This window comes from Mesoplodon mirus (assembly GCF_964341445.2).
Source record: "Mesoplodon mirus genome assembly, chromosome: 9".
Taxonomy (NCBI): Eukaryota; Metazoa; Chordata; class Mammalia; order Artiodactyla; family Ziphiidae; genus Mesoplodon; species Mesoplodon mirus.
Genome location: NC_138985.1, coordinates 74391789 through 74411745, shown reverse-complemented (window position 1 = coordinate 74411745; position 19957 = coordinate 74391789). Strand labels below are relative to the sequence as shown.

Below are 19957 nucleotides of genomic sequence, written 5' to 3'. Positions count from 1 at the left end.
TTCAAGTTTCACTGACCTTGTATGTAAATAACTTTCAATTAAGCAATCTCCTCCATTTATAGGCATCTCAAATGTTGTATTACAAGCTTCTCAACATATTGTACTGATCCCTCTATCTTCTCAGAATTCTTGAGCACTGCATGAGAAATTCAGTTCCTAAGATTTATAAGAGAGGTTATGTATTGAGAATGGGGATGAAAGAAAATAGTAACTTTTTAGGTGAAATAGTTTCTAGTACTTAGTATTACAAAACCTTAATCCCAAAATTCTAGATGCTATTTCTGGTCAGAAATAGTAATGGAGCTATTTGCCTATTGATAAAGATTTCTATGTTCTTTCTGTAATGTGTGACTAACTGTATCTATAATATTAATATCCACACTGTTTACTCTCCATGAGCAGGTCAAGAGCAAAACAATATTTCAGTACATAAATTCCACTTTTAGAATTATCAAAAATACCTTTCTGGCTAAATATTGGTAATAATTACTTTCCCAAAGTTAAATAACCCCTCTTTATTGACTGTGAAATTATTTTAGTATTGAACTCAGATCTAATGTCCATTTCCCATCTGATTTTTCAAAATATAATAACATAGTCAAGGCAGAGGGTGTAGATGATGCAGTGTATAAAGTATTCATTTTAGCCTTCTGGGTAAGATAGCAGATTGAACAAAGCATTTACTTCTCTTCCTTGAGAAACCCCACTAAAATGACAGTAAACGAATTTGTCCACAAGGGCAAAGAGAACAGGAAGAGCCAACAGCCACAAAATGTTGGAAGCCAGAAAGCAGAAGGACAAGTGGTAACTGACTTAGTCGATTCAAGAAAGTTGCATCCTAAACTAGGAGGAGGGACAGCTGAGAAGCAACCCTGTCTACACCACAGAACCCCAGAGGCCTTGGGAACTGGCTCCGTATGGTAGCTCTAGAAATGAAAGTGAGGCTAAAAACAAGTCTTGGTTGAAAGATTGTTGAAGAAGTAGTTAGATCCTCGGATCTCTTCCCCTCCCTTATTCTGATATAAGACTAGGGTTTTATAGCATATTTATAGCATCTCTCTCTGGAGATGCTAAAATCAAGAGCTTCTGGACTGGAAGACAGCAGACAAGGGGAGGTAGGAGCACTGTGCTAAAACACAAGCATGCTGAATCTGAAGTCCACCCACCCCTGGACCCAGAGGGCTGGCAACCCAGCTGGACACTAGAAGACCTTTCTCTGGGGAATCTGCACATCCTAAGAGGAAAGCCCCAAAGACTCGACAGCAGGGGTTCCCTGAGAAAGGCCCAGCCAGTCTACCCTCTAGTAAGGGCCATAGACAACAAGCCACACCCAGCAGGCCCACTTTCCAATCAGCTTTTGAGTTTTCAGCTAGTTTCCACTTTTACACATAAGCCAACAACCCAAGATCATCAGATATCTGAGACCAACCTCGAATGTGAAAAACAACACAAAAATAAACAGAAAAACAACTTCAAGATAACAGAGACAGTGCTCCAAGGGGAAATTTTTTTAACTTTAATTAATATCCTACTTATAAAAATAATTTAAATGATATCTTCAAAAAAATAAGAGGAGATATTACATTCATGAAATAAAAACATTATACTAAAATTAAAGAAACATTCAGAGACCAAAAAAGATCATTGGGAGATTATACTAATGACATAAGATGAATTTCATGGATGTATTGAAAAATCATGTTGAGGATATCATCCAGAAAATAGAGCAAAAGACAAAGAAATGGAAACTAAGATAGAAAAACTAGGAAAATTAGAGGACCAGTCTAGGTGACCCAGTATCCAAATAATAGGAGTTCTAAGAAAGGAAGAAATCATCAATGGAATAATTCAAGAACACCTCTCAGAACTGAGTGACATGAATTACCAGGTTGAAAGGGTGTCTAACACTGAATGGAAATAGAACCACACCAAGCCTGTCCTCATGACACTTCAGAACACTTGGAAGAGATGCTACTCAGGTTCTCAAAGGATTGAGGCACAGAATGGCTTCAGACAACAACATAGTCAGGATCCAATGGATCAATTCCTTCAAACTTCTGAGGGAAAACGATATTAACCCAGAATTCTGTAAACATCTGTTCTGGACGTGGATTATTGTGTAAAAAGTACTCCAAAGTTTAGTGGCTTAAAACAAGGCATTTTTATACCTCACAGTTTGGGAGGTCAGGAATTCAGGCAGAGCTTGGCTGGCCAATTCTTCCTCTCCATGTAATATTGACCATGGACATGACAGTATTCACTTAGCGCTGGGCTGGAGGGTCCAAGATGGCTTCACTCACACGAAGTGGGTGCCTGACAAGGGGTGACCAGAAGGCTGGGTTTAGCTGGATCTCTTTTCCTTTCCAGGTAGGGCTTTTTTTTTTTTTTTAATAAACTTTAATTTTTGAGCAGTTTTAAGTTTACAGAAAAAATGAGCAGAAAGTACTGAGAGTTCCCAAATACTCCCTCATCTCCTCAATTCCCCCTATTATTAACATCTCAAATTAGTGTGGTAGATTTGTTATAAATGAAGAGCCAACGTTGATACGTTATTCTTAACTGAAGTATATAGTTTACATTAGGGTTTACTCTGTGTTGTGCGTTCTATGGGTTTTGACAAATGCATAATGACATATATCCACCATTACAGTATTGTACAGATTAGTTTCACTGCCCTAAGAAACCCCTGTACTCCACCTATTAATACCCACCTCCCTCCTCTTAACCCCTGGAAACCACTGATTTTTTAATTGTCTCCATGTTTTGCCTTTTCCAGAATGTCACATAGTTGGAATCACACAGTATGTAGCCTTTTCAGGTTGGCTTCTTTTACTTAACAATATGCACTTAAGCTTCCTCTATATCTCTTCATGGCGTAATAGCTCACCTCCTTTTACTGCTGAATAATAGTCCTTTGTATGGGTGTACCACGGTTTGTTTATCTATTCATCTATTGAAGGACATCACTGTTGCTTCCACTATAGGGACTTTTTAACATGGTGTCTCCAGAAAGATAGACTTCTTAGGTGGTGGACCAGGGCTCCAAGAGACCAAAGTTGCCAAGAATCTTAAAAGCCAGGCCAAAACTGGCATAATGTCACTTCCACCATATCTTTTTGGTCAAAGAAGTAACAAGGCAGTCAAGATTTAAGGGTAGCGGTGTCAAAGATAATGAGGCTATTCTTTTTTTTTTATTTTTTTTATTTTTAATTAGTTTCTGCTTTATAACAAAGTGAATCAGTCATACATATACATCTGTTCCCACATCCCTTCCCTCATGCATCTCCCTCCCTCCCACCCTCCCCATCCCACCCCTCCAGTCGGTCACAAAGCACCGAGCTGATCTCCCTGTGCTATGCAGCTGCTTCCCACTATCTATCTACCTTACGTTTGGTAGTGTATATATGTCCATGCCTCTCTTTCGCTTTGTCACAGCTTACCCTTCCCCCTCCCCATATCCTCAAGTCCATTCTCTAGTAGGTCTGTGTCTTTATTCCCGTTTTACCCCTAGGTTCTTCATGACATTTTTTTTTTAATTCCGTATATATGTGTTAGCATACGGTATTTGTCTTTCTCTTTCTGACTTACTTCACTCTGTATGACAGACTCTAGGTCTATCCACCTCATTACAAATAGCTCAGTTTCGTTTCTTTTTATGGCTGAGTAATATTCCATTGTATATATGTGCCACATCTTCTTTATCCATTCATCCGATGATGGACACTTAGGTTGTTTCCAGCTCCGGGCTATTGTGAATAGAGCTGCAATGAACATTTTGGTACATGTCTCTTTTTGAATTACGGTTTTCTCAGGGTATATGCCTAGTAGTGGGATTGCTGGGTCATATGGTGGTTCTATTTTTAGTTTTTTGAGGAACCTCCATACTGTCCTCCATAGTGGCTGTACCAATTCACATTCCCACCAGCAGTGCAAGAGTGTTCCCTTTTTTCCACACCCTCTCCAGCATTTATTGTTTCTAGATTTCTTTTTTTTTTCTTTTTATTAGTTTCTGCTTTATAACAAAGTGAATCAGTCATACATATACATCTGTTCCCACATCACTTCCCTCATGCATCTCCCTCCCTCCCACCCTCCCCATCCCACCCCTCCAGTCGGTCACAAAGCACCGAGCTGATCTCCCTGTGCTATGCAGCTGCTTCCCACTATCTATCTACCTTACGTTTGGTAGTGTATATATGTCCATGCCTCTCTTTCGCTTTGTCACAGCTTACCCTTCCCCCTCCCCATATCCTCAAGTCCATTCTCTAGTAGGTCTGTGTCTTTATTCCCGTTTTACCCCTAGGTTCTTCATGACATTTTTTTTTTAATTCCGTATATATGTGTTAGCATACGGTATTTGTCTTTCTCTTTCTGACTTACTTCACTCTGTATGACAGACTCTAGGTCTATCCACCTCATTACAAATAGCTCAGTTTCGTTTCTTTTTATGGCTGAGTAATATTCCATTGTATATATGTGCCACATCTTCTTTATCCATTCATCCGATGATGGACACTTAGGTTGTTTCCATCTCTGGGCTATTGTGAATAGAGCTGCAATGAACATTTTGGTACATGTCTCTTTTTGAATTACGGTTTTCTCAGGGTATATGCCTAGTAGTGGGATTGCTGGGTCATATGGTGGTTCTATTTTTAGTTTTTTGAGGAACCTCCATACTGTTCTCCATAGTGGCTGTACCAATTCACATTCCCACCAGCAGTGCAAGAGTGTTCCCTTTTTTCCACACCCTCTCCAGCATTTATTGTTTCTAGATTTCTTGATGATGGCCATTCTGACTGGTGTGAGATGATATCTCATTGTAGTTTTGATTTGCATTTCTCTAATGATTAATGATGTTGAGCATTCTTTCATGTGTTTGTTGGCAGTCTGTATATCTTCTTTGGAGAAATGTCTATTTAAGTCTTCTGCCCATTTTTGGATTGGGTTGTTTGTTTTTTTGCTATTGAGCTGCATGAGCTGTTTATAAATTTTGGAGATTAATCCTTTGTCAGTTGCTTCATTTGAAAATATTTTCTCCCATTCTGAGGGTTGTCTTTTGGTCTTGTTTATGGTTTCCTTTGCTGTGCAAAAGCTTTGAAGTTGAGGCTATTCTTAAATCTACCACACCAGTCAACAAGAGGCAAACTGATAATTCTGGAGACCCATTTCCTCTTTCCTATTGGTACTCAACGAGAAGCTGATTCATCCTGTTTGGAACTCCTCCTTTTTAACAAAACAGTTACCTATCCCTGAAATTTATTATTATTATTATTATTATTATTATTATTATTATTATATAGCGACTTATAAACACCAGAACCTGCTTTCCCTAAAAATATATAGGGTGTCCCATATGTGTCCAGTCTAGCTATGTCCTGTCTAAGACACTTTTCTATGAGATAATGAGAGTTCAGGAACCAGGTGAACACTGCTACTTCTCTACTTGAAGCTCATCCCCAACAAGTCCTATTAACCCTTATTTGTGTTTGTATTTATGGTGCAAGCTGTGTTTCTGGGCCTGCCCTACACCTCACCAGCAATACCTCACCACCCTACACCTCACTAAGTCAAAAATAAAAACATTTTCAGATGCTAAAAAAAGTAATGTTACTTCACACACATCCTTCAAACGTTATGTAAAAGTACTCTCCATCAAAAATAAGAAAAATGTGGTCTTCCAGGAAATAGGATATCTAACAAGTCAGGAAGAGGTGAAAAGAATCCCAAGGATATGAAGAAGAAGGCTCCCAGGATATCTGCTCTGCAGCAGAGTGAGAGGGCAACAAGTCCTGATTAAGCAGGGCAAGAGGATCCAGGAGAGAGTTCCACAAGGAGATGAAATTAATAAACTATCTGATATATCAGAGCATATGGAAAAGAGATCAAACAACTGTAAAAAGAGTTAAGGATGAATTGATGATAAACACTTAAGAAAATTAAACAGAGAAACAAAGGCAGCTATTAACTCCAGGGAAATGAAAGCATTGTGAAGAGAAGAAAAAACAATCACAGATGTGTTGTGAATAGCTAAATCCTCCTCTTGATAGTGGGAAGTGAATATATAATGCCAAAGACTAAAAATCAAGAAGTAGCCTTGAAAGTATGTTATTTAGAGATAAGAAAGAAAATATGAAAAGACTCAGTCAAATAAGGTTGAAATTAATTGCCTCTGGGAATGGAGAAATGGGGAGGAATGGGGAGTGTGAGCTTGTTGTTTATCACTACAAGCCTTATAGACGAAAATAGTTCAACTATTTTGTTCTGTAAGGCTCATCACTTCAAGTCTTTGCTCACATCCACCTTTTCAATAAGCCTTGTTCTGACCACTCTAATCCTAGCTCCCCTGCCTCCCTTTTTTCCATAGCATTTACTGTCTCCTAGCATGCTCCATAATTTGCCTGTTCATGATGTTTAGTGGGGTTTTTTCCCTGCCAGAATGTCAATGACACAGGGGCAGGGATCTTCGTCTTTTTCATTTACCAGTAGGACCCAGGTGCCTTGAATAGCGCCTGGAACATAGTAAGCCTCAATAAACATTATTCAAGTAAAATGAATTTGATTTTTAAAACTATGCGCATGGGTAGCTTTGATTTTAAAAAGTAAAATAAATCACTCACCTCAAAACTCTACCACAAAGCAAAAATTCCATAATTAAAATATTGTTCAGAGATCTTGGTCTTCTATTAAGAAATGTTACTAGTAGTTTCTTTTTGGGGGGGGATTAATTGAAGTATAGATGATTACAGTGTTGTATTAGTTTCTTTATTACATTCTTTTCCCTTATAAGTTATTACAAAATAACTTATAAGAGAAAAGAATGTGCTATACAGTAGGTCCTTGTTGGTTATCTATTTTATATATAGTAGTGTGTACATGTTAATCCCAAACTCCTAATTTATCCCTCCCTCCCCCTTTCCCCTTTGGTAACCACAAGTTTTTTTTTCTATTATTATTAGTTTCCTCAGACTTCAGAAAGAACAATACTTACAGTGCATTCTAAGTGCCCAAACCTGAAGCACTTTAGACAGTAGGCAAGCACTATAATACAATGAGTGAGACTTACATAACACTTAAAAATAAGTGATGATTTATGTAAGGTTGTGAGATATGAAGTTTATTATAATGAAGAGAAGATAAAATACATTTGAGGAATAATCAGATATATCTGAGTTTAATTATTGTTCATTAGTTTATACCTGGTCTTGTTTCAAAATGGATTTTAGGAAGCCTATAAAAGTATAGAGAACATAACATTAAATTCCATTTAAGTTAAATTAAAGTTTGGCAAAAGAAGATAGAAAATCAAAGATGGGACAAAGAGAAGCCAATAAAGTGACTTAAAATATGTGCAGTTCCAGCCTGATGCTGGTTGAAAATTTGTCTCTAAAATCTGTGTCCATTAGTATTAGATTCAGCTATAAGTAACGGAGAAACTCAACATATGGGTGGTTTAAATAAGATGACAGATGAGTTTATTTCTCTCATATGTGCAGTCCAGGTCTGATATGGGAGGTCAACTCCACTGGTCCTCAGGGATCCAGGGTCCTTCCAGCTCACACCTCTGTTTACTCAGTGTAGAACTTATCCCCATAGTCTAAGATGACAGCATTCCTATTGTGAGCAGCAGAATGGAGAAAAAGGACTAAGCAAGGGTCACCTGCCAATTGTTTCCTGAGAAACATTCCCAGAAACTGTCACTGTATACTTCTCCTTCCATCTTATTGTCCAGAATTTAGTGAAGTGGCCACTCCTAGCTGCAAGGGAAGCTGAGTAAAGCAGTCATCATTCGGGGCAGACGCATGTCCTACTGAAACTTCTAATAAAATGGATGAAGGGGGAGAAATGGATCTGAAAGACAACAGGAGTGTCTGCCACAGCTTCACAGCAACCGAAAGAAGAAAGGGAACATGGTCAGGTTCAAAATAACCGAGTTGGTAAAAATGACCAGTTGCTCAAGAGACTTACAGCAGCTCTTGGTTAAAAGGTTAGAAAGGGATGACTGGAAGTCTTCATAAAAAGAAGAAAAAGTTTGATCTTATCACATCAGTGCAACCCATTTTGTAGAACTGTTTCTTATAAAAACTCCTAATAATGTATTGACAGTTTAGAGAAAATGTACCTGCAGAGATTTGATTTTCTGAGTTCATTTTCACATTTAAAAAATCATAATAAAACCATGTTTCTTTTAACTCCATCATGTGAATGTCCTGTCATTAAATATACACATATATATTTCTTTCAGAGTTAAAGAAAACTCTATTTACCTTCGTTTACGGAAAAGAAACCGCTGCAATCACAGGGACTACCAGAACATTTCAAGAAATGGTATGTAGTGTTCCATTTAAACTTTCACCAATGTGCCTTTAATGATTGGTTTTATTTTGTAAGCACCACAAAAGCAGGGGATTAGATAATAATGAACATAGAATAAAATGAACAGTCCCCCTTTTCAATACCATTTCCTTTTCTGAGAGAGGGGCCCTTTTAAAGCCTTTTACCCATAGCAAAAGAGAACAAGACAAGATGCCGTTAAGGTAGAGACCACGGGGGCACCTCAGTCATCCAAGAGCAAAGCTCTAGAAAGGCCAAGGTGCAGGGCATCAAGGCTCAGGAGGCAAGGCCTAAGTGAGCATTTGCATAACAGGGGCTGAGCAAAATCAAGGTCATTGCCAAGACTCTGCCCTCCCTTATGGTGCAAAATCTCCCACATTTCTACTGGGGTTGGAGTTTTAAGAAAAATAGCTAAAAGTTTGTGGCTGAAATCCCCCAAAGCCATTTTAAAAAGGAACGTGTTTTCAGGGTATTGTCTCCATCAGCTTCCCATTTTTCCCAGACATCTGTGTCTTCTGGGCTTGTTTCTTACCTGTGTGGTTCTCACCTCCCACCTTGGACCCAGATTCAGTCCACAAGATTTTGGTGAAACTCCTGATTGATAAACCATGGCCTGGCTAGTACCTAATGAGCTGCCAAGTAATGTTTTGTGACACATAATGCAGAGATGGCAAACACTTAGTCTGTGTGTTGCCACTCCATCTTCCAAGGTCTGGGGAAGATATTAACTAACCCACCTTGGCACTGTTGTCTGCTATTCTGGTTCAGCGATTCTCACAACACAGCACACCTGACAATCATCATCAACAGATTAGACTTGGCACATAAAGTTAAACCTATTTGCCATCCCTATGCCATCTCTAATCAACAGAGTACTAAGGAATTTTCCAAGCAGTACAAGTTTTATCTAAATATACGACCTACAAATAATGTATTGTTTATCATATATATTCTACACAGAACAAATGTTCTATTCTAAGGACATCATAGTTTTTTTGTTACTAATAATATAATAGCTGATTATTGATCTCTTACCAAATGCTAAGAACAATTTATGTATAATATTTCACCTAATCCTTTCAACAAACTATAAAGCAAGTATTTATTATATTACATATTATATATTACTTCAATTCTAAGATATCATTGATTGTATTAGCTCTGGAGAGTGTTAATGGTGGAAAAAGGAAAGAAAAATGGCAATGTACACATTGATTGCAGCACTCAACCCAGTATCAAATGTATTAAAATACGTTTCTCAGAATTGGGAATTTGTAATAATATCTACACTGTTACAGCTGAGAAAACAGAGGCATAGAGAGAACCAAGAGCCCTGTCCAGATCACAGAATAGAAAGTTGCAGAGCTGGAATTTGTACCTAGCTTATCTCACTCCACTCAGACACCAACAGCGATAATACAGTCACTGGTCTATGATCCGAGATTGACCCACAGAAAGAAATCAGCCTTGTCTCTCTGCGTATGAACATGACCACCAGTTTATTGGAAAGTTGTCATGCAACCTGGCTAAGAATCATCATAGACACAAAGTGAATACTGACCCCTTGTTGCTCTCTTTCTTCTCCTTTAATGAGATATTCAAACAGTCCCAGTGCTGTCAAAAGCTCTCTGTCGGTGTAGACTGTAAAAACAACAGAAAAACACCATGTGGAATATTATGCAGCTCTAGAAAATGAGGACTAAAAGTCCATATATTTTTACTTAGAAAGGCAAAACACCGCCAAAAGAAAAATTAGCATATAAAATTGGATAGTATAATTTAATTTCTACTATATTTTTAAAAGAAAAGAAAAAACTAGATGTACATAAGAAAATTGGTAGAAAATACACCAAAATCATTATGTTTGATAAATAATGGGTGATAGCTTTCATTTTTTTTAATATTTCTGTTTTCCACAGATTTTGGTTTTATATAGAAATAACAAACAAAAAAAATCTAGATGGAAACAGTGAAGGAACAGTAAAGAACTTGCCCAAGGTCCCCAGCCAAGAGTCCATGTTAGGGTGCAGAATAAGGAATAGGATTCGGCCAGAAATGCAGGCTGGAGGCTGCGCTCTCCCCGTGTGCCTGTGACACCAGCATTTCTCTCTCACAAGACCCAGACGTGTCATCTCAACGTCACTTTGCTCCCACATGAATGCAGCCATCTTCTGTAAAATCTAAAAGACTAAAGTAAAATTCTCTGAAAAGTACTCAGTACAATTTATAGTAGACATCTCTCCTTTTGTGGTACACTGTCTTGACAGCATTTCTTTAAAATTCAGATCGTGGAGATAAAAAGGGAGAAAGGAGATGGGAGGATAGCCTAATCATGAAAAAATGTGTGTGTCAAAATTTGATTGAAACCCATGGCTTCTGTCAGACTTTTATCTAATGAATAGATGCCGGGGTGGAGTTGGGGGTGAGGAGTATTTCTGTTCTTTTCTTTAAATTCAAAATCCTTAGAAATACAGAGAGTATACACTTTGTCTAGTATAACTTCTTTGAAGATGCTTCTTGACTATTTTTCTAAGGATGTAATTATAAAAAAATTTTTTTAAGTTTCTCATAGTTACTCATTAGTTAATGTCCTGGCTGTATTCTCCAGCACATCTTCCTGTTTTCTGCTGCTTTCCTCACTATGGATTTTTCCTTTGATATTATGCAGCATGTAACCTGACTGCCAGTGCCAAATTATTTCAATTACTCCCTAAGGTTTTTATTAGATATAGAAAAAGTCAGCTTTCTATAGCCTGCATTTTTATGTCTACACTTATTTTTCAGAACCAGTGAGAAAGAGGAAAAAGGGAAGAAAGAGTTGAATGGAATATGAAAGTGTTTCTTAAAAATTGTGTAATAAGAATTAAAGAAACAGCTCCTATTTTCCTCTTGAGGTTTATGTACAAGATCTCAAAAATTTCTATAGATAGCTCTACCATGAACCATTGCCAGTGATTATAAGGTATTTTAAAATGTAAACTGTTGAAGTCATTTTAATTTGGGTACTAATTCTCTGGCATGGAGGGTTAAGCGTAGGAAGTTTCTTGCTAGGCCTTCTTTACAATCAGCAAAGGAGATGGGTTGCAGCAGCCCTTACAGCTCCCAACATGCCAACACGGCTTGGGTGGGGAGCAGAAGGGAGTGCGGTGAAGGGGGAAAGGGTCAAAACACCAGGGGGTTGGCTGGGTCCTCACAGAATATCACCTTACTTCTCAGAGATACAAGGTGAAGCCCAGAGAACAGAGAGCAGAGGTCTTCCCCTCCTTGTTACTTCATAAAGTCTTTTTTCTTTGTGTATAAAATAGCAGACTGGTTTTGAATTTAGGCCCTGGAATTGGTGTGTGATTTGGACAAATTGTTAAATTTCTCTGGTCCGTTTCTACATCTATAAAACGGGGATCATGGCTGGATGAGCACAATTGCCCAAGGCGACGCCGGCATCTCATTCTTTGTTGCTGTTGCAACAAGCCAGCTCCAATGGGATTCTTCACCCCACCCTCCTGGGGGAAAGGCTGCACCCAAACTCAGTGGGATGATGGGGTTAAGGGGACAAACCCAGCCTTGTAAGTTTGTCCTTTCCCCCAATAAAGCCAATTCCTTAAACTATGTCACATGACATATAAGAATTCATCACAAAACCCAGATGGGGCTCCCTTTGCAAAATGGGGGTGATAGCAGTCCATACTTGAACTTCACTGGGCCGTGGTAAGGTTGAATGGGGAAATACAGTGCTTCCTGATCGTCCATCTTTCTTGCTAACTTCACATGCCACCTGCCCTGTTATTTACTCAGCGTTGTAAAAACTCAGTCACTTTTTCAATATAAATTTTTGTTTAAAGAAGCAAGTAGATTTGAAAAATCAAAAAAAAAAAACATGTCCAGGGCTTCCCTGGTGGCGCAGTGGTTGAGAGTCTGCCTGCTGATGCAGGGGACATGGGTTCGTGCCCCGGTCCGGGAAGATCCCACATGCTGTGGAGCGGCTGGGCCTGTGAGCCATGGCCGCTGAGCCTGCGCGTCCAGAGCCTGTGCTCCGCAACGGGAGAGGCCACAACAGTGAGAGGCCCATGTACCGCAAAAAAACAAAACAAAACATGTCCATGTTGGGAAGGCCTGTGGCTTCCAGAGTTCAAGGGCAGAAAGAAGGACATCTAGCATTGAGTTTCCTGGCCCCTGGGAACAGTAGCAAGCAGGAAGGTAATGGGGATAGGGGAGGGGCTGCCAGCCCCACCAGGAGAATCTGGCAGAAAGAAAGGGGCTTCCTCTGGGAGGAAGAAGCTGGGCTAGGGATAGGAGTGGGCAGTGATGGAAACTGGTAGCTGGCAGATCTAAGATTGACAGAGGGGATCTGGGGTGAAGGCTAGAGGAGAAATGAGGGGACTGCAGAGGGAGCCCTGGGGAATGGGAGGCGGGTGCAGCCTGGGGAGCAGGCTCGGGGCTCCCCTAGAGAGGCTGGAGGAGACAATGGGCAAGGGCAGGGTTAAGGGGACAGTGTGAGAACTGAGGGTGGGGCAGTGGAAGACCCCTGCTGATGGGTGAGGCAAGAGGTGGAAGCTGTGGGTGGAAGGGGCTGGAGAACAAGCCTTGGCTGCTTGAGCTAGAAGCTCTAGAACACGTTGGAAGGAGCAGAAGCAGATGAGGGATGTCATCTTCTCCCCAGCAATGATCACCCCTCAGAGACTAGAGCTTCAGGCGTGGACGCCAGTCAATATTCAGCTGGGGAGGCCAACACAGCAAACGTGGACCCCAAAAGCACCTCCTATACCCGTGCTGCACGTTCCAATCTTTGGGACCTCATCAAAGTTCTCAGGCCTTAGGCCTCGTGCTCAGAGAGGACTCAATAAGTATTAGCTTTTTTTTTTTTTTTTTTTGCGGTACGCGGGCCTCTCACTGCTGCGGCCTCCCCCATTGCGGAGCACAGGCTCCGGACGCACAGGCTCAGCGGCCATGGCTCACGGGCCCAGCCGCTCCGCAACATGTGGGATCTTCCCAGACCAGGGCACGAACCCGTGTCCCCTGCATCGGCAGGCGGACTCTCAACCACTGCGCCACCAGGGAAGCCCAGTATTAGCTTTTATTCAGCCCTCACATAAGCCCTTTGTCCCTGCCTCTGTTGTTGCCTTTCCTCGCCTGTAGCTGAGTCATTTGCTTTAAGTCTGGCTTCCCAGTCTGACGGTGAGGACAAGCTGCATGGGAACCGAATTTGTACTCCCAGCCCTGAGCTGAGCTTCTGCTGCACATAGTAGGGACTTGTCACACTGACACACTTTTTTTTAAACTAAATAACTTTCAGGAGTTACATTTAACCTTTGAAGAGAAGAAGAGCACACACAGTAATCTTTTGCCAAACTGAATACCTCCATGGTGGGCAAAAACCATGAGGGACAAGATTATGCTTCATCTAAAATAAAAGGTAGAAGAAAAGCAAATGTTAACATGATATTCAATATCAATATGTATTTTAAAGTAAAGAAAAATTCGTAAGGCATCTACTTCCAAAGTAAACAAGACTCATCTGCTTACGAAACAAGCAAATCCCAGCCTTGAGTCTCCATGGCCACACAGCCTGCAGGGGAGGGCACTCTGATGGTCTTAGAGGCCACACCAAGGATCTCTTTACAGTTTGCAAGCAGGACTTTACTGGCTTGAAACAGAATGTCTTTTTCACTTGCAGCCTTCCTCATTTTATTTTTGCAAGTTTAGCAAAACCTTGGTGTCAACACCTGTTTGGGGTTGTTTTGTTTTCAGAAAGTCAAAAGTGCTGAAGAGCATGTCTTCTTGGAGGGGCCCATCCATACAGTGAGAGGTCACCCCTCTCTGTGCACGCATATGCTCACCCACTTAGTGGGAGAGTGGGGAGTAAGGGACTAACTGCAAGTATATAGATATGAAAAAGGGAGAATTTTAACACTTGCGAAAGTGCATGTGTTTGCAGCCTCACCTACCCAGCCTCACCCCAATCCCTTTGCTACAAACCAAATTCAGTCTTGAACTTCTTAACTTCTCTACCCACCCTCCATCCCTCACACCCCCCAAAAAACTTCATCTTGCTCGTTCCCTTGTTTAGCCTTTTGTTAAACCATCTGAAGAATGGGAGAGAATCTGACAGACCAGGAGAAACTAGAAACAAAGGGGCAAAATTCAGGGCAGCCTGAGAATTCATACTCAGACCATCTACAGGATAAAGTCTTAGGAAGTCTAAGTGGGTGGGGTGAAGAGAAGAGAAAGCTGGGCAGCGAAGGGGTGAGGGAAGAGCTTCTAAGGCAAATTGAGGAGGAGGCCTTGGAGCAGAATCAGAGTGAGGGAGGGGATGGCAGAGGAGAGGGGATTTCTACATGATGTGGGACATCACATCGTGTCCATGACAACTGTGAGTCCAGCTCAGGGCTCCTTCTCATGATGCTTGGACTGTTTCTCCTACACATCGCTGCTCTGGGATGAATCACATGAGATTCACATGTGAATCACATGAGCAAAGAAAACAACCTTATTCATATCCCACACGATAATACAACTCTCTCTTGTTGCTCTCCAGTGAAAAACCAGGAGAGGCGAGCCCCAGATTCATGAGAATGATCCTTCATGCCTTCCTTAATTCTACAGTTATTTTTGAGCACCAGTCGCTGTGATAGACACAGAGGATAAAAAGACTAAACGTTAATGCATGCCTAGACCATGTTCAAGTCCTGACCCCTCAATGGCTGGTTCTATAACCTCAGTGAGTCCCTTCCCCATTCTGAGCCTCAGTTTCCCTGAAATAAAGGACTTAAACAGGATAATCAATGTCCATCCAAGCTCTATGATTCTGAAATCCTAAATCAGAGTGTCTTAGACTAGCAATCCTCAGACTCACTCCATGTTTAAGTTTTTTGTTTTTTTAATGTGGTTTATTGCTGATGTTTAATAATCAAGAGATTTTACATAAAAATCCAATTTCCTATTTATCTTAGAAAATCAGCAGTTCTGGTAAACAGCCATGCTTCTGCCTGGCAACAATGGGCTGGCACTGAGTAGTGGCCTCCCCTTCAGGTGGATCATGTGCTGTGTGTTTGGCCAAGGTTCCCACTCTGTTCCATTTGCACATGGACTTAGCTACCTGGTCCCTGTGGCCATTTGAGAGTTCAACCCCGTCCCAAGTCTAATGGTCAGCAACTATTCAAGGAAAAGTGAACTAGGACTTTGATGCACAACAGGTCAGAGGGTTCGAAAGTGAGGAATAGCTCTTGAGAGTTTACCAGGCCCTGGGCATCCAGCAGAGGGACAGAAGCTGCCTCTGGGAGGTGTTCTAACAAGAGTAGACATGGGGGAGAAATCCCTCTTGCTCTTAAGCCTGACTGAGAGGATTTTGATTCCTCAACAAGCACAAGAACTGTCGAAGGAGCTTGTCCTGGGCACAGAGACACCACTCTTCAGGCCTTACTCCAAGCCAGAAGGAACAGGTTGATGTCCTTCCAGTCTCCAGGCAGCTAATCGTGTTTCTCTCAGAAATACTGCCAACGGGGCTTCCCTAGTGGCACAGTGGTTGAGAATCTGCCTGCTAATGCAGGGGACATGGGTTCGAGCCCTGGTTTGGAACGATCCCACATGCCGCAGAGCAACTAGGCCCGTGAGCCACAACTACTGAGCCTGTGTGTCTGGAGCCTGTGCTCCGCAACAAGAGAGGCCACGACAGTGAGGGGCCAGCGCACCATGATGAAGAGTGGCCCCCGCTTGCCACAACTCGAGAAAGCCCTGGCACAGAAACGAAGACCCAACACAGCAAAAATAAATAAATAAGTTAATAAACTCCTACCCCCAACATCTTCAAAAAAAAAAAGAAAGAAATACTGCCAAGGACCGTTGGTCAGGGCACAGCCCTCTAAGGCATCTGTTAGCAGGATGGACAGATTCAGCTGGAGAGTTGTTTGAAGTGGCTATTGTTATTATTACTTTTATAGACTTTAGCTAATACTAAGTACTGCTTAATTAGTTCAGATTGCTTTAACCAAGTACCACAGTGGGTAATTTATAAACGGAAATTTATTTCCCACAGGTCTGGAGGCTCAGGGTGCCTGCATGGGCAGGTTCTGATGAGAGCCTTCTTCCAGGTTGCAAACTGCTGACTTCTCGTTGCAGCCCCTGGCGGCATGGCAGAAGGAGAGTGAGCCAGCTCTCTGGCTTCTTCTTAGAACGGCATTTTTTCTTATAAGGGCACATCTTCACGATCTAATCACCTCTCAAAAGCCCCACCCCCAAATACCATCACTATGGGGATTAGATTTCAATGTATGATTAGAGAGAAACAAATATTCAGTCCATAGAAAGTACCTTCTCTAAGCCAGACATTATGCTAAGTACTTTACACACTCTATCCCCATTTAAACCCCACAGCAAAGTTAAGTAACTTGCCCAAGGTCCATTAGCTTGGTAGAGTTTAAACTCGTGTCCATCTCCTACCAGATACACCAGAGCATGTCTGTCCCTGCTCCCCACCATGCCATACTGTCCCCCTTTTGGATTCTAGCTGCTAAAACCACTATCTTGCTGTCTAGGACAGCCAGTACCTGCCCTGGAGGCAGGTGAATGTCAGAATTAGATACCTTGATCCAGCATTCTGTGTCAGCCTTCTTTATCAAAAGTGGTCCTCTCAGAAAGGGATAGAGGCAAGGAAAAAGTAAAAGAAGGATGAAGAGAAAAACTGCAAATGAGTATTAATCCAGGCTTAGCTGAATTCAGTTATACATACAAGGGCTTATATTTTTATACACCTCCCACCCCGTAAGATCTCTGTATTGGAAGAAAAAATGTTTTGTTCCTTAAACTAACTGAGCAACTGCTACTGTATTCTTGCCTCTATTCAGTCATAACCAGAATTAAATCATGAAGAAACATAAGACAAACCCAAATTGAAGACATTCTATAAAATAATTGGCCAGTACCCTTCAAAAGTGTCAAGGTCATGAGAGACAAAGAAGGACTAAGGAATCAGCCCAGATTAAACGAGGCTAAACAGACATGAAACTAAACACATGTGATCCTGAATTGGATCCTGGCCCTGGTCATTAATGGGGCAATAGTGAAATATGAATGAGGTCTTTAGTGTAGACAACATATTGTACCAATGTGAATTTCCTGATCTTGATCATTGCACTATGATTATGAAAGATGTTCACATTTAAGGAATCTGGATGAAAGGGTATGTGCAAATCCTTTGTTCTATTTTTGCAACTTTTTGTAAATTATTTTGAGTTTTGGAAATTATTTCAACTTTTTGGAAATCATTTCAAAATGAAAATGTTAAGACAATTTTTTCTAAAGGCACAGAGTATTAGAAGAAGCAAAGAAGTCACCTTTGCCAAACAGAAATAGGCCCTCAGTAATTATTTAATGAACCCAACCACTGGGCAGAATATTTGGTCTCAACCCAAGATGTTGACAGGAGATAACAGAAATTACTTATAACAAAACAACTAGGACATTTTTGTTTGGGAGCCATGATCCAGTGTGGTTACAACAACAAAGAAAGACTTTAATACCGATTTTTGAGATGCTTGATCTAAAAGGCAAATGCTTACAGGGCTACAGGCATCAAAACTTGTTCTCTCTCTCAAAGACCAAAAATATCTCCAAGATACAATGTTTAATTATAATAGAAACTTTTGAAAGAGAAACATTTCAGTGTGACACATTTTATACAGAGGGACACATTTCCCTCCTTTTATTAGAGGACATCATTCCAATTTTTAATACTTTCTGGAATTCCAAAGAATCATTAAAGAATGGAGACATTCTGATTCCAATGGGACTATTTCTTAGGACTTATTTATGCAGCCCTTCCTGGCTTCTGCTTGTTCCATGCAACTCATCCAAGTAGGAGCAAGGCATCTGACAATGATTATAATATGAAGAGTGTATGCTTTCTATTCTTCTGTTAGATCAAGATTTTCATCCTGTACCTCTTGAATCAGCACACCTGAAGAGGACAGATTCAGAAGCAAATATCTTACACTTTTGTATGTGATTGTCAATGGCAAGGGCTCCTGAAGTCCTAAGGGGTCTCCTTTCAATCGATCCCTTTTGTTTAGGACTTGAGATAAAGGACATCATAGGGAAAGCTCACTGCTACTTGTGTGGATAGTTTAAAGGAACTTGCCGGGGTTTTGTCAGTTTCAAAGCATCTTGGGAGGTGCCTTTTACCTCTGGTCTTCTCTTTTACTTCCCTTCCTCTCATTTTCCATTTGATTTTGCCCCACCACTCCCTCTCTTTCCTCTCCAATATTGCAATAGCTCCTAGAAACAGAAAGGTGAACAAGACAAAGTCCCTGCCTTCAAGGAGATCATAAGTAAACAGAAAAGAGAGACAAAGAAGGAAAAATTATGGTTCTTGTAAAATAAATAGAGGTAGGTTGAGGTCTCTGGAGATGAGAGACACAGCTCTGCCTGGAGAAGGAGTGGAAAACTTCAGAGAAGATACATTTGAGCAGAGAGCCTTGCAGAAAAAAATAGCAATCCAGAAACCATGGGGAGTTGGTGACTCAGTGCATTGATGCTCCAAGGGCAAAATATCTTTAGGGAAGAAGGAGAGAGAAGTTCAGCATGGTTGAAGGCTACTTGTGAAATTATGTCAAGTTTTGAGACCAGGAGGTAGATTAGAGCCGCTCTGGGAAGGCTGTTATATTCTTTTAAAAATACATGTTTGGGGGAATCATGTATCTAGTTTGTCACAGAAATTCAGAACCACGCTTGTGAATTTGAAAGCATTTTCGGTAGTAGAAACACCATCAGAAATTGTCACAACAAACAGTTATTAAGTACCTACTATTTTGAGCTGATGGTCAGTGTATTAGTCTGAATATTTCTGCTTATTGCAAGCAAAGATTTTTAGAGAAAACAAGGAATTTAAGTTTCTCATGGCTGATTTTTTAACTGGATTATACAAATCGCACTCTTCAAAATGCTTCCTAAGTTTATAAGCAAAATCTGTATTATTTAAAATCTAATTAGAGTTAAATGGCATTATTAGATTGATTTTAGGTCAATGTATGACACCACATTTTTCATGAACTATTTATACTCTCTATAATGCATTTGGTTCCTGGTTCCGGGTATAATGGAGTAAGCAGACTCCACCCTGTCCGTCCCACTGAATGCAGCTATAAAACCTGGACAGACGATATGGAAAAGGTATTGGAGGACCCTGGAAAGAAAATAGTAGCCGACTGAAGAATCAAACCAGAATAAGGAGTACAGCCAAACCAGCAGTTGGCATTTTGTTGTCCTCTGATATCTCCCAACCTAGACTCAGTGCTGCCCCAAACCCAGAAGTGGACAGTGGCATGGAGAGATGGCATCAGAAGAAACCCTCTAGTTCTCACTCTGGAAGTGGGAAAGGGGTCTCTTTGCAGTGACAGCGCAGCAGTGAGGTGTCTAGAATTCTGGGTGGGGGAACAGTCTCTCCAGTTAGAAGAGCTGTGCTCCCTGGAGGGTGGAGCAGATCCCCTATTGCTTATTTTCTCACTCCGTCCTCTCATCTCTAGTTAATTTGTGAGACGTGCACAGGAGAGTGGGGAAAAGGAAGTTGGGGCTTAAGGACCAAAGAGGGGAGCCCAGGGAACTAGAAAGGACCGAGGAGCTCCTAGAGAGAGAGGAG

General features: G+C 40.9%; 1 protein-coding gene across 2 annotated transcripts in view; it reads left to right on the top strand.

Annotated features, from left to right (window-relative positions):
* The window catches only part of AOAH (acyloxyacyl hydrolase), a 180101-nt gene that overhangs the window by 117916 nt on the left and 42228 nt on the right, over positions 1-19957 (top strand). For both annotated transcript variants that reach the window (XM_082632566.1, XM_082632567.1), the window contains exon 13: positions 8243-8325. In XM_082632566.1, coding sequence (XP_082488692.1) covers positions 8243-8325 — 83 coding nt within the window. The remainder of the gene's footprint in view (positions 1-8242; positions 8326-19957) is intronic.